We start from the raw sequence: 12247 nt of genomic DNA, 5'->3' as shown, positions 1-12247 counted from the left end.
TTTTAGTCAAATAAATGAAGAGGAGAATACTTCACGTGTAAACCACTGTGGGTACTATCAGGTGATTTTAATCTAATAAAAATGTATAATACAATTAAAAGGTAAAATAAATTAAAATGGGTAATGTTAAACTAGCATACAGTATTTTAGATGGAGAAATATTTTGTATGAAAAACGTAGTCCAGACACTATTAATTGATTGTAGTCAAATAAAAAAAAACTACAAATTTGAAAAGTGAACTACATTAGAATAAGAATAATAAAAATAAAATAGCATAGAGTATTCAAATTAATGGATGAGAAGATTCTTGGCATGAGAAACATAGTCTGCATGCTAAAAACTGATTTTCATTTTAAAAAAAAAAAAGAAAAAAAATCAATAAAATAGCATACGGCATTTGTCAAAAAATGAAGAGGAAAATGATTAACATGAAAAATGTAGTACGAACACTATCATGTATTTTTTTTAAATCAATACAAATAAAATACATTTTCAATAAAAAGAAAACCAATAAATTAGCGCATACAGCATCCACTGAAAAACATTCTGAACACTATCAAATGATTTTAATGGTGTCATTCCAATGGCTTGATCCTCATGAGGGCATCAAGGAGCAGAGGAAGTGTTATATGATTACACACGTGGCTCAATACCACAATTTAGCTCGGCAGTATGAAGTCGGCCTTGATAAATCACACATGCGACGAGGAGTCTTGTCCTTTACAGCCTACCTGGTCCTTAGTGTGGAATTTTGGACTTTCATGACGCACCCGGGTAGCAATGCAAGGCTTTCCCTGACAAAAGTGGGTCATCGATTAAATGTCAAGACACTCCGTGATCTATAATTTCCTCTGAGAGACGTGCACTAATGGGATGGATGAGGGTGTCCAGGGACCCCTCGTCCGGCTGCTTGGGTTGGGGAGGGTCTTATTGCATTTGCTGTGCCGTCCTCAGCTCATGGCATCTGGTGTCTGTGGAGACCGCTGGCCTTCATCCAATGTTTATGAAGGTCAACTCAATCACGTGCACAGGAAGCGCACATCTCGTTACTCAGCTTTGTGTTCCTTGACCAAGTCTAGACGGCATGTAGATGTGATTACACCAAGCAGAGGGGTGGTGGGGGGCGGGGGGGGTTACTACAACCCCAGTTTGAACATCAAATATCTTGTCTTTGTAGTGTATTCAATTAAATATAGGTTCAACATGATTTGCAAATAATTGTATTCTGTTTTTATTTTTGTTTAACACAACATATCCCGACTTCATTGGATTTGGGGTTGTATATATATATATATATATATATATATTTTTTTTTTTAAATGCAATACTGAACTGTACTACATGATGGTGCACAGGAGCCCCAATACTTTTCTCTCTATGATGGTGTATTTTTTATACTCAGACCACCGGAACATTTCTCATTTCCACGGGTCAATTAGGACCCATGTGATAATTGTATCGGCTATAATTACTGGCAATTACGTGTCTCAACTGCACTTTGGTAAAATAGGTGTGTCATTAATTTCACCATGCCATTTCCCAGGAATGTTGTTTGATTAAAAAAAGTGAGCTGCTTGAAGGTGATGTCACACATTTAAACCACAAACTGAGCCTGGGAAAGAAGAAGTTACCCAATGTTATAATGGTGAGGTAAAAAAGGTTCACTGTTCTTACATTCAGTGTCCATCCATCTTCTTTCCCGCTTATCCTCACTAGGGTACATTCAGTGTCACTTAGCACAAATTGAAGCAAAAATAAATGGTCAGAGGCATTTATTCTTCCACGTCATGTCGTGGTTTGCACAAAGACCTTTCGCACGGTTGAATGCGCTGCTATTGGCCAATTTTTTTATTTATGTATTTATTTTTAATTTAAGTGACGTAATTAGTCATAACACCACTTGGGAAAAAATACAACCATTAGCTTCCCTATCAATATAGAAAAACTTCGAATACTATATGAAAACAAGCCTCCTTCAATTTTTATAGTATTTTCTAATTATATTACTGTAACCACAAAGAGACGTTAACCATTACACAATAAAACTAAAATAAAGTAAAATTACATCATGGCAAGGGAAGGGGAAGACATGTGCAGAATGATACTCCTCACTTCGTGGCATTCTATAATTATAAGCGTACCAAAAAAAAAAAAAAAAAAAAAGTCCTACAATTGAATGTCAACCAATCCAAGATGTACACCAGCTCCATCTCCAAGCAGTATAGTAAATGAATGGATAAAAACATGGAAAAATAATAATTAATCATAGTCATTAAACATTGCATCTATCTGTAATTTGTTGTCAATGTTGCAACATGAGAAAAATCTCCCTCCTTCATTCGCACACATTGTTGCTAAAATGTATGAGCTGGAATCCTCCAAATCAAACCAACCCACCCCTACTCCCTTTTATTCCCATGAAAATATATATAATTTTTTTAGCCCTGAGGGGACGCTGTGAGTGTTAGCAAGTGAGCGGCCGATTGCGCTAAAACATGTCAAGTAAGGTGTGTGCGGGTAATTATCTCCAACACACCCATTTAAACTGTTAGTGAATCATCATCGTTGTAGGGACATGAATATCACACAAACAACATGAAATATCAAGTTGTGGGGGGGGGGGGGGGGGGGGATTTCTTTTAGCAGGAATTTATGCTGTTCTTTCCAAATTAAAACGCAAACAGGAAAAGGCCTGCGTGGCCGGGCCGCATCCAGCTAGGGTGCGGGAAAAGAAGATCAAGATGTTCATGTCTGTCATAAATCTCATGGGTGTGTACGGGCAAATAATACAGTTACTACACAAACTTCTTCTGTGACTCTCTCACACACACACAGACACACACACACCTGAGGATGACTTAACATGGCAACAGCAGCTCCATTCAGGAGATGTTTGGTCCTCGTGACTGCAGCTATGTCAATCAATCACAAAGTACAGCATGTTCCTATGAGGAGGATAGGGGTGAGGGACTGGGGCGGGGGTACCTTCAGTCTAAGACTGTTTCCCAACCTTTATTGAGGCAAGGCACATATTTTACTGCACATTAGAAAAATCTCTCAGCACACCATCTAACTCAAATGTCATAAACATTGGGCATGTACAGTAGATTAAATATGTACCTTCTGCTATCTAGTGGAAACACATTCAATTGTTATGCCTGTCACTATACATTGCTGGCATAGACAGATGAACAAATACATATAATATAATATTTGTAGTAATTAAATAATAATTTTCTGAACAATTGCTATATGTGAAATTGGTTCATTTCCAGTGGCACATGGGAAAACCACTGCAAACTACAACCATAATTATCAGTGTCAATCAAAATGAGCAGCAGTATGATATTGGGTTTTTCATCTGGATTTCATTGGATTGTGCAGGCATACCAAGTTTTGTGGCCTTTGCAAAAAATACATTTGAGACATTAATACTGCATTTAATTCATTGTTGTAGATTGGTTTCAGAGCAGTATGTTTTTTGTGTGTGTGATGTTTTTCTATCCCTGGGTGAAATTATACGCAAAAGCCTTTGTAAATGTGCGGCACAGTGGGGCATACGGTTGAAATCTCAGCTCAGCCCTTCCTGCGTGGAATTTCCATGTTCTCCCCATACTATGTGGGTTTTCTACAGGTAGTACTCCGGGTTCCTCCCACATTTCAAAAACACACATGTTCGGCCCACCGAGCGGCACAGCCGAACGAGACTGAAATGGACCATTGGGAAAAAAATTTTTTTTTTTACAGTTGGTGACTCTTTGCCACACACGAAGTGATTGAGCACCACAGATCTACCGACATCTCAATGGAAAAAGTGCGACCCTGTATCCGGTTTTGAAGGTTCACATACAGTATACTGTACTGCATTATTTTTTATTGAACCACAAAAACATGGTGCAATTGTCAAGGAATAAGCGTATTGCCTCAAAGAGAGGAAATGGGTCATAGTAACATTTTTAATCGCAGCAAAACCAGTGTCCGACAGTTGCCCACAAACTGTGGAGCTTGGAGGGCCTCCAAATTGTCCATGGTTGTGAATGTGAGTGTGAATGTTTGTTTGTCTATATATGCCCTGTGATTGGCTGGCAACCAGTTCAGATTGTACACCGCTTCTTGCCTGAAGTCAGCCTGCTATAAGGCTCCAGCTTACCCACGACCCTCATAAGGAAAAGCGCTATAAAAAAATGAATGGATGGATAATTAGAGCTCAACTATATCCTATGTTTTTCCCCGAGAGCCCAAGTCCCATAACGTTACATTCAACTGTCACGCCATGACCTGCCGGTTATTTCATTTTAAAAGAGAGGAAAACTGTTTAAAATAATCATTATTTTAACACAGGAGGTGAATGCACTTGATGCTTCTATGCATGAAGCTTTGCAAACACCCCCTCAGTGAAGAACATCTGCTGTAGTTTGAGGCAAAACACAATCAAGATTGCTTCTAAAGCCTGGAGAGACTTTCTCTCTCTCTTTCACACACACACACACACACACGCACACACACACACAGACACACAATCTTGGAATGACATTACACATCTGTCAAACAAAATCACGGCCGCGCCTTGTGCAGCAGCATCTCCCACAGAAAAACACCCTTTTATAATACAATAGTTCAGGAGACAGCATGCGGCGTCAGCACATGCAACTGTTTACGTGGGGATCAACAGCTTTTACACGCAAACACGTCTGAACACAACTTCTTAAATGAGAATTAAGTCTAACGATGCAGGACTTAGTAGCTGGATTTACCTGAATTCAACAACAAACTGAACTGCTGTGTATTTTCACCTCACAAAAATATTTTTCACACCTCAGTAAAGTCTTTTCATAGAGCACAGATGACATTTTTTTTCCCCTTTTTCCACCACTATAATTCATCTCTGGATGTTTATACATGTCAAAGATTACGATTGGTACTGTATACATAATATCTTAATGGTTAAAAATGTCCCAAAACACATCCGAATCCTGAAATACTCTTAACCTCAACGGTGAAAGCTGGTTGACTGATTCACTTGCAAGTTGTGCTCACTTCAAAAATACTTTTCCCCCATAAAATAATAATAAGACCTAATAAAGAGGGAGTCGAAACGTGTTTGCAGCAATGTTGTCATGGTGTAATGTTTTATTGGTATTTACCTGCCTCCTCGGTGGTGCTGTTTTGGTTAGCAACAGAGAGGAGAACTCAATGTCCTTGTGTGAACAATCGCATCTAGGAACAGAGGCAATTACAGTTTTTGAATACTGCTCAGGGAACTTGTTTGGACTTTGGAGTCTCCAAATTGGCTCAGCAGCTAGCTCTCTCGTGTCCAGGAACTGAGTTGATGATAGTTTTATAGTTGATGATAGTAATATAGCAGTACTCACAGTCAAATTCTTTTGTCCTTTGCAAAAAGATGAGAAGCTGAGACTATTGTACAGATGCACATGTCCAGTATATCTGTCTGTCATAATTATTTTTATTTCTATTCAATTATGTCATTACTGTTTTTACAAAGCAAAGTTTTATAGAGTTCCATTCATGTCAATGGGGAAAGATGACTTGAGGTACGGGTGATTTGAGTTAAAAGCATGGGCAACGAATTAAACGCATCTCCAGCCACCACTGTATTATTCTAAAACAGTGTGTGTGTGTGTGTGTGTGTGTATATATATATATATATATATGCCCGCACCAAAGTCAGATGAATGTACCACTACACCATCAGTGACATATAATATATATATATATATATATATATATATATATATAAAATATACAGTATACACATACAGTATATATATAGTGCTTTACAATAATACAGTACTGTCACTGAATGCAGTTTCTTTAGGTAGAAACAAAAGGAAGTCTTTCCAAGGCCTGAGCTCAGCTTTGTACCAGGCAGGAAGTGCTCCATGCCAGGATGGAGGTTGGAGCCTCCAATGCGAGGCGACGGCTTAAGAGAAAATCCCTTCCCGAGATAGAGCGGCCTAGATTATTGGCAGGGCTGCAGGAACAAATCTGGAGCATTTTGCCGAGTAACCAGTTGGCTGTTTTTCCAAAGATGCTGAAGGTTGACCTCTCGAAAGAATGGGAAATTAGATTATTTGCTCAATTCTCCACCATTGATCTACACACATACACGGCTAAAATCAGCCATCTTCAATTATTCATACAGGCAGAAAACACCCAGCAGCCGAGCAGCAGCCAGACCCAATAGTTCAGGACAATATTACTCCAACTAACACTTTTTTTAATGCAGCAGGGCAGATGCTTTGTAAAAACTTGGCCATGTGACATTATCCATAGAAAACATGATTATTTACCCAATGATGATTGGGTATAAAATCTGGTAATAGCTCAGAATAAATATCCATCACAATAGAGCGTGTAGCCAAAAAGCTTTACAATTAATGGCTAGCATTATAAAGGCCCTTTTTTACCGTACTATTTTTTTTGGTCTATTTCTGTGCATATTAGACTACAACCATGATAATAAACATACCATATTTCCTCATATAGTTGCCTGGAGTGTGTATTTACTCAACTGAAGAGGAGGGATGCTTTCAAATGGCTTAATGTCAATGTGTGAACGATAGTGTCTATGAAGTGACATGATTACACTTATTACCCATTTTTTCCCCTTAAAAAGGAGGCCTCTATATGAGAGAGGCGTTTATTTGTTTTAAGTAGAAACGGTGTAAATTTTATACATATAAATACGGTACTTCTAAGAATTAGGGAAAGATGATTTGGTTAGCAACAGAGTTCAAATAAGTTCAGCAGTTAATGCTTTAATAAAAGAGAGATCTTTGAACTGTCATAATTAGTTTTTTTTTAAGGGCGAAATGAGGCATCTATTTGACGGAGGCGTTTATTCGTCTGAAGTGGATGTGGCATCTGAAGGGATGGCTACTATTCTAGGAAATAGTGTACCTCATTAAAAAATTGGTTGGTTTTGTGTTCTTTGTCCAGGCATCTCAGTCTGTTACATGCTTTGTTAGGTGCTGCTGTTTTGGTGAGCAAGAGAGTTCAAACAGGCAGTTAGCTCTTTAATCAAGGGTAACTCAAGGGAGGCGTTTATTTGTTTGCGCTTATCCTCTAAATGGGGAAGAGTGTGGAGGAATAGCAACTATTTGCGAAAATAAAGTATTTCTAAATACCACTCTAAAAAGTCTCCATTACTAGGGCATGAGCATAAGATGGTGCAATACTTTAATGTGAAAATGCCCCAAAACGCACCAATTTTATCAAGTGTGTTAATCCAGGTCAAAATGTTCTTATTTTAGGGGTCCCAGACACGACTCCTAAAAACTCACACAGTAGTGGCCCCATGGAAAGTTTGAAAAGTGAGCTCCCAACACCAGTTTCTGGTCGACACGAAATTGGGTGGACATGTCTATCACGACAATGCACAAAGATTTTCAGGTACCCAAGCCTGAAATTGAACAGGAAGTCATCCATTTTAGTTTGAAGCAGCCATTTTCGGCAAATTCCAGTGCTTTTACCTTGATAGACTACAATTAAGACCCGCAATCGGAAGCAGGTATCCTAGATAGAAGAGCGACGCTAAATTGGTACGCTTTTTTTTTTTTTTTTGCCTACGCCATCCAATGTGGATGATGAAAACCCTGCTTGCAACAGCAGACTCTTGATTATGCTTGATTATGTACCTTACATTGTGTCCCGCGAGTGTGCGTCACGTTTTCAAGGCGACCGAAAGCGCCGAAAGTAAACAAGCTCATACGTCTAATCCAAGTCTGAAACTGTCCAGGCGGCCCATCCATCCATTGCCCGGTGTTCGTTGTACATAGAAAAGCTTTAATAAATCACCGGGGCGGGGATGCGGCAATGGGACCGAGGATGCCTTACAAAGCAGCCCGCATGACACGGATTTAGGGAAGGGGGTGGAGGTGTAGTAGAGGAGGAAGCAATGGATAAACACAAAGAGCTGGTAGCAGAGGGGCCATGGCGGGATGGGAGGAAGTTGGGGGGGGGGGGGGGGGGGGTGAAGGCTGAAACGTGACGGCAGTAAAGAAGATTTAGGCCACGGGACAAAAACGACTAGTGAACTCACAAAAGCAGAGAAGACATATTGTTGGGCCCTGGAAAGGCACTCAGCTTTGCTACTCAGCTCTATAGAATGAGAAACATTTTAAACAATAGTACTGGAATAAAAATTCAAATGGGTGCAGCAGTTTACTCTATCATGTTCATGAGTGATTGATAGTGTCTATGAACTCAGACCGTCACGTTAATTTAGGAGTCTATTTGAGGGAGGTATTTACTTTAACTACATGTGGTGTAGATTTGAAGGGCGCACACTTTTTGAGAAAATATGATACTTCCCTTAAAGAATTTGTTGGTTTTCTGTTCTGTCTTCAGGCAGCTGAGAGACTGTTTTACATGGTGCTACTATTTTGGTTAACAACAGAGTTCAAAGGGGCTCAGCAGTTAAATATCATGTCCATTTGTGAACAAAAGCAGCTGGGATATTTTTTACCTGATGGTAAAAATGTAAGTGTCTATTTGAGGGAGGTGTTTATTTTTCTTAACTACATGCAGCATACAGTATATTAGCGAGACGGCCACTGTGTAAGGAAATATACTACTTCCATCAAAGAATTGTTTCGTTTGGTTTTCTGTTCTTCTTTTAGGCATCTGAGAGACTGTTTATGTGCTTCGGTGTGTGCTGCTGTGTTGGTTAGCAACAGAGTTTAAATTGGCTCAGCAGTTAACTCTTTAATGTCCACGCGTGAACAATGGCATCTACAAACTGAAATTATTACGGTTCCTTTTTTCCTGAAAGGAAGGTCATTTGAAGGAGGCGTTTAATTTCTTAACTAGATACTGTATATATGTACGTACGTATATTGTATATGTATATTGTAGGATAGACGGACATTATTTGAGGAAATGTGGCACTTCCATTAAATATTTGGTTAGATTTCTGGACTTTGTTTGGTGAAAATGTAGGCATCTACTTGACGGAGCCGTTTATTTGTCTGAAGTGGCTGACTGGCCCGGCGTCTATTAAAGGAATGACCACTATTTAGCTCGAAACGTTTGCACCAACAGGCTCATATTTTGGAAGTGAGACAGTATTCTGCAGTAAGGAAATTGCGTGGAACTCAGGGAGTGGTCTGGACAGGATATTCAGTTTCCCATAAGGGGGAAAAGGAAGGAGGGGGGGTTATGCTTACATTCTGTGTCAATGAGTCAAAGCCTCACGAGGGAAGTCAGCGTTGGTCATCACTGACCTCACAGGCTGTACGAATGTCTCACTGTTTGAATCACGGCGGCAAACATGCACAGCATGGACAGGCCACTTTGGCTCGCTTCCCGGCAGGCCTGTGCCAAATGGGCCACAGGTGACGCCGTAAGATCAGCCCGGGACATTCCCACGGAAAGGAAATTGTTAATTAGGTGACGGGGAATTTGTCCACATTTACGAGTCATGCTTTCTTTTGACTACCATGTATGAAGAAGAACCTCACACTTTACCGTCAATCACACCCTCATGAGCATGGACAAAAACAACCTTCTCACCTCGCTTAACATGGGACCGACAACACTAGCGTGCATAGATAGATAGAGAGAGAGAGAGAGCGCGATAGATAGATAGATAGATAGATAGATAGATAGATAGATAGATAGATAGATAGATAGATAGATAGATAGATAGATAGATAGATAGATAGATAGATAGATAGATAGATAGATAGATAGATAGATAGATAGATAGATAGATAGATAGATAGATAGATAGATAGATAGATAGATAGATAGATAAAAATAAACAAAGTTTGCATGTTCTCCCCGTGCCTGCGTGGGTTTTCTCCGGGCACTCCGGTTTCCTCCCACATCCCAAATAGATGCATGGTAGGTTAATTGACGACTCTAAATTGCCCGTAGGTGTGAATGTGAGTGCGAATGATTGTTTGTTTGTATGTGCCCTGCGATTGGCTGGCAACCAGTTCAGGGTGTACCCCGCCTCCTGCCCGATGATAGCTTGGAGTGGTTCCAGCACGCCCGCGACCCTAGTGAGGAGAAGCGGCTCCGAAAATGGATGGATGGATGAGATAATGTGGTTGTGTTAGTGTGCACACCCTCTACAAACTGGGTTGAGAATGTGTTCAGAATTCACCGATCACATTCAAACTCGTGTTAAATGGGAGTCAGCATACACCTGCCACCATTTGAGTGCCTCTGGCTAACTCTGAATATCGAGTTCCGATGTTCCAGTAGGCTTTTCGTGACACTTGGTCCTGGGTGTAATCTATTTAAGGGAAGCACTTACTTTTCTTCAGTGGACAATGCACCCAGTGACTAATTTTTCCTTGCCATATAGACAGATAACGTGGTATGTCTTGGATGATGAGCTATTCCTTACCACAGATTATTAGCTAGCTCAGATAACATAATGTGATATGCTTCCGCTGTATTCATTTGGGGTCTCACTTACCTCCTCTTGTACTCGTCCCTCTCCCGCTTCACTTTGGCCAGCACGTTGTAGAGCGCCCTCAGCTCCGGCGTGATGGTGTCTATCTGCACGCCGACCCCGTCCGGGTGCGTCCACGACACGCCGGGCCCGCACAGCGTCTCCAGGCGCTCCCCTTGTCTGCGCACGTGGGTGAAGGACCAGATGGTTCCGGGCAGCCTGGACTCGGCCCCCCCGCCGTCCGTCTGCACCGCCACATCGCGACCGTACGGCCCGCGGTAGTGCGGCCTCTGCACAGCTTGCTGCAGCTGGCTCTCCAGCAGCCGGTTCCGCCGCTCCAGTTCGTGGACCTTGGCCAGGAAGCAGCGGAAGCGCAGGTTGAGCGTCTTGAGGACGTGGATGTTGGAGCCCAGGTCGTTCCGCAGGGCGCTGGTGCCCGGCGGAGCGGGTGTAGCATCGGAGAAGAACAGCGAGTTCATGTCGGTTAACCAAAAAAAAAAAAAAAAAAGTCAAATAAGAGGCACCGATGGCATCATCATCATCATCATCATCATCATCAACACCATCCAGTGGAGGGTCGAGACATTTGACGCAGACAAGCTCGACTAGTCCCCGTCCTCGTGTTTGTACAAATCGTCGTCACACAACTGCCGGCCACATTCTCCTCCTCTAAGCCGTGTGCTTAGAACCGCTCGCCACGGCGCCGCAGAGGCCGGCTTATCCTGCGCTCTGAGCGGCGTGCAAGGATCATGTTGCACCGCACGCCGCTAAAAAAAAAAAAAAAAAAAACTGATCCACACACATCCAGGCCACACCCCCTCCTTGCCCCCCTCACAATATCGCTCACTTCCTGTCTGATGATCGCGAGCCTCAGTACGCATTCAGCCTCATACTTTTAAATTGTTTTTATTTAATTTGAAATATAAGTCTGTCTAGTCTTTATCTCCTATTCTTTGTATTTTTTTAACTTAATAAAAAACTTATTTATCTGTGTAAATTTTCATACACCCTGCAGATTATAGTATTATTTTAGTTTTTCACCGAAGGGAAATTTCATATTCCCTGTATATTATAGTAAAGATCTTTTATATATTTGTTTTTAAATTGTACTTCAAACATAAAATGTAAAAATAACAAATGAATAAAAACCTTTCAATGTTTATTTAGCAAGGGAGATTTTACAGTGACTACAGTACAGCTATTTTTATCACTACACACTGGGGGGAAAGTACTTAAATTTGGTTGCACATGATTAAAATGTGGTAAACTGATGTAATTCCCCCCACCCCCTTGTCGTCGAAAAGTAATCAAATAACATGTTAGCTGAACTAATTTTAATCATGTGCATCCCCCCCCCCCCCCCCCACACACACACACACTGTATCCTTTATTTTGGAAGTCACGTTAATGTGCAATTAACGGACATCAGATAACATTTTTAAATACACATTGTCAAACAAATACATAATTCCTGGCAAATAGTTCTTTAATAACCTGGTTGTAACAACATCTGAGTTGTCTTGTCATGAGATTCATATACTATCCACACTGAAAAAAAGTACTGTACATGTACATCGGTTGCACATGATTAAAATGTGGTAAACTGCCGTACTTCCCGCTCTTTTCCTCGAAAATAATGAACTATGTTAACACATTTTATTAATGTGCAACCAATGTACGTTCGAATTAAGTTAGTTCAAACGACTTTTTCTTCCTACTGCACCACATTTTCGATGTGTAAGTTCTAATTGATATATATATATAATTATAATCAGTTAAAAGAAATTAAATTGTAAACATGTTTTGATCAATTAAAACGT

At 40.6% G+C, this 12247-nt stretch overlaps 1 protein-coding gene across 4 annotated transcripts in view; it reads right to left on the bottom strand.

Annotated features, from left to right (window-relative positions):
• The window catches only part of iffo2b (intermediate filament family orphan 2b), a 29321-nt gene extending 18142 nt beyond the window's left edge, over positions 1-11179 (bottom strand). For all 4 annotated transcript variants that reach the window (XM_061687977.1, XM_061687979.1, XM_061687978.1 and 1 more), the window contains exon 1: positions 10452-11179. In XM_061687977.1, the coding sequence (XP_061543961.1) occupies positions 10452-10906 (455 nt within the window). In that variant the 5' untranslated portion in view covers positions 10907-11179. The remainder of the gene's footprint in view (positions 1-10451) is intronic.
• Positions 11180-12247: the final 1068 nt, after the last annotated feature.

The sequence above is a fragment of the Phycodurus eques genome, chromosome 10 (genome assembly GCF_024500275.1).
Source record: "Phycodurus eques isolate BA_2022a chromosome 10, UOR_Pequ_1.1, whole genome shotgun sequence".
Lineage (NCBI taxonomy): Eukaryota > Metazoa > Chordata > Actinopteri > Syngnathiformes > Syngnathidae > Phycodurus > Phycodurus eques.
Note: the sequence above shows the minus strand (reverse complement) of the source record. Positions and strands in the feature narration are given on the sequence as shown.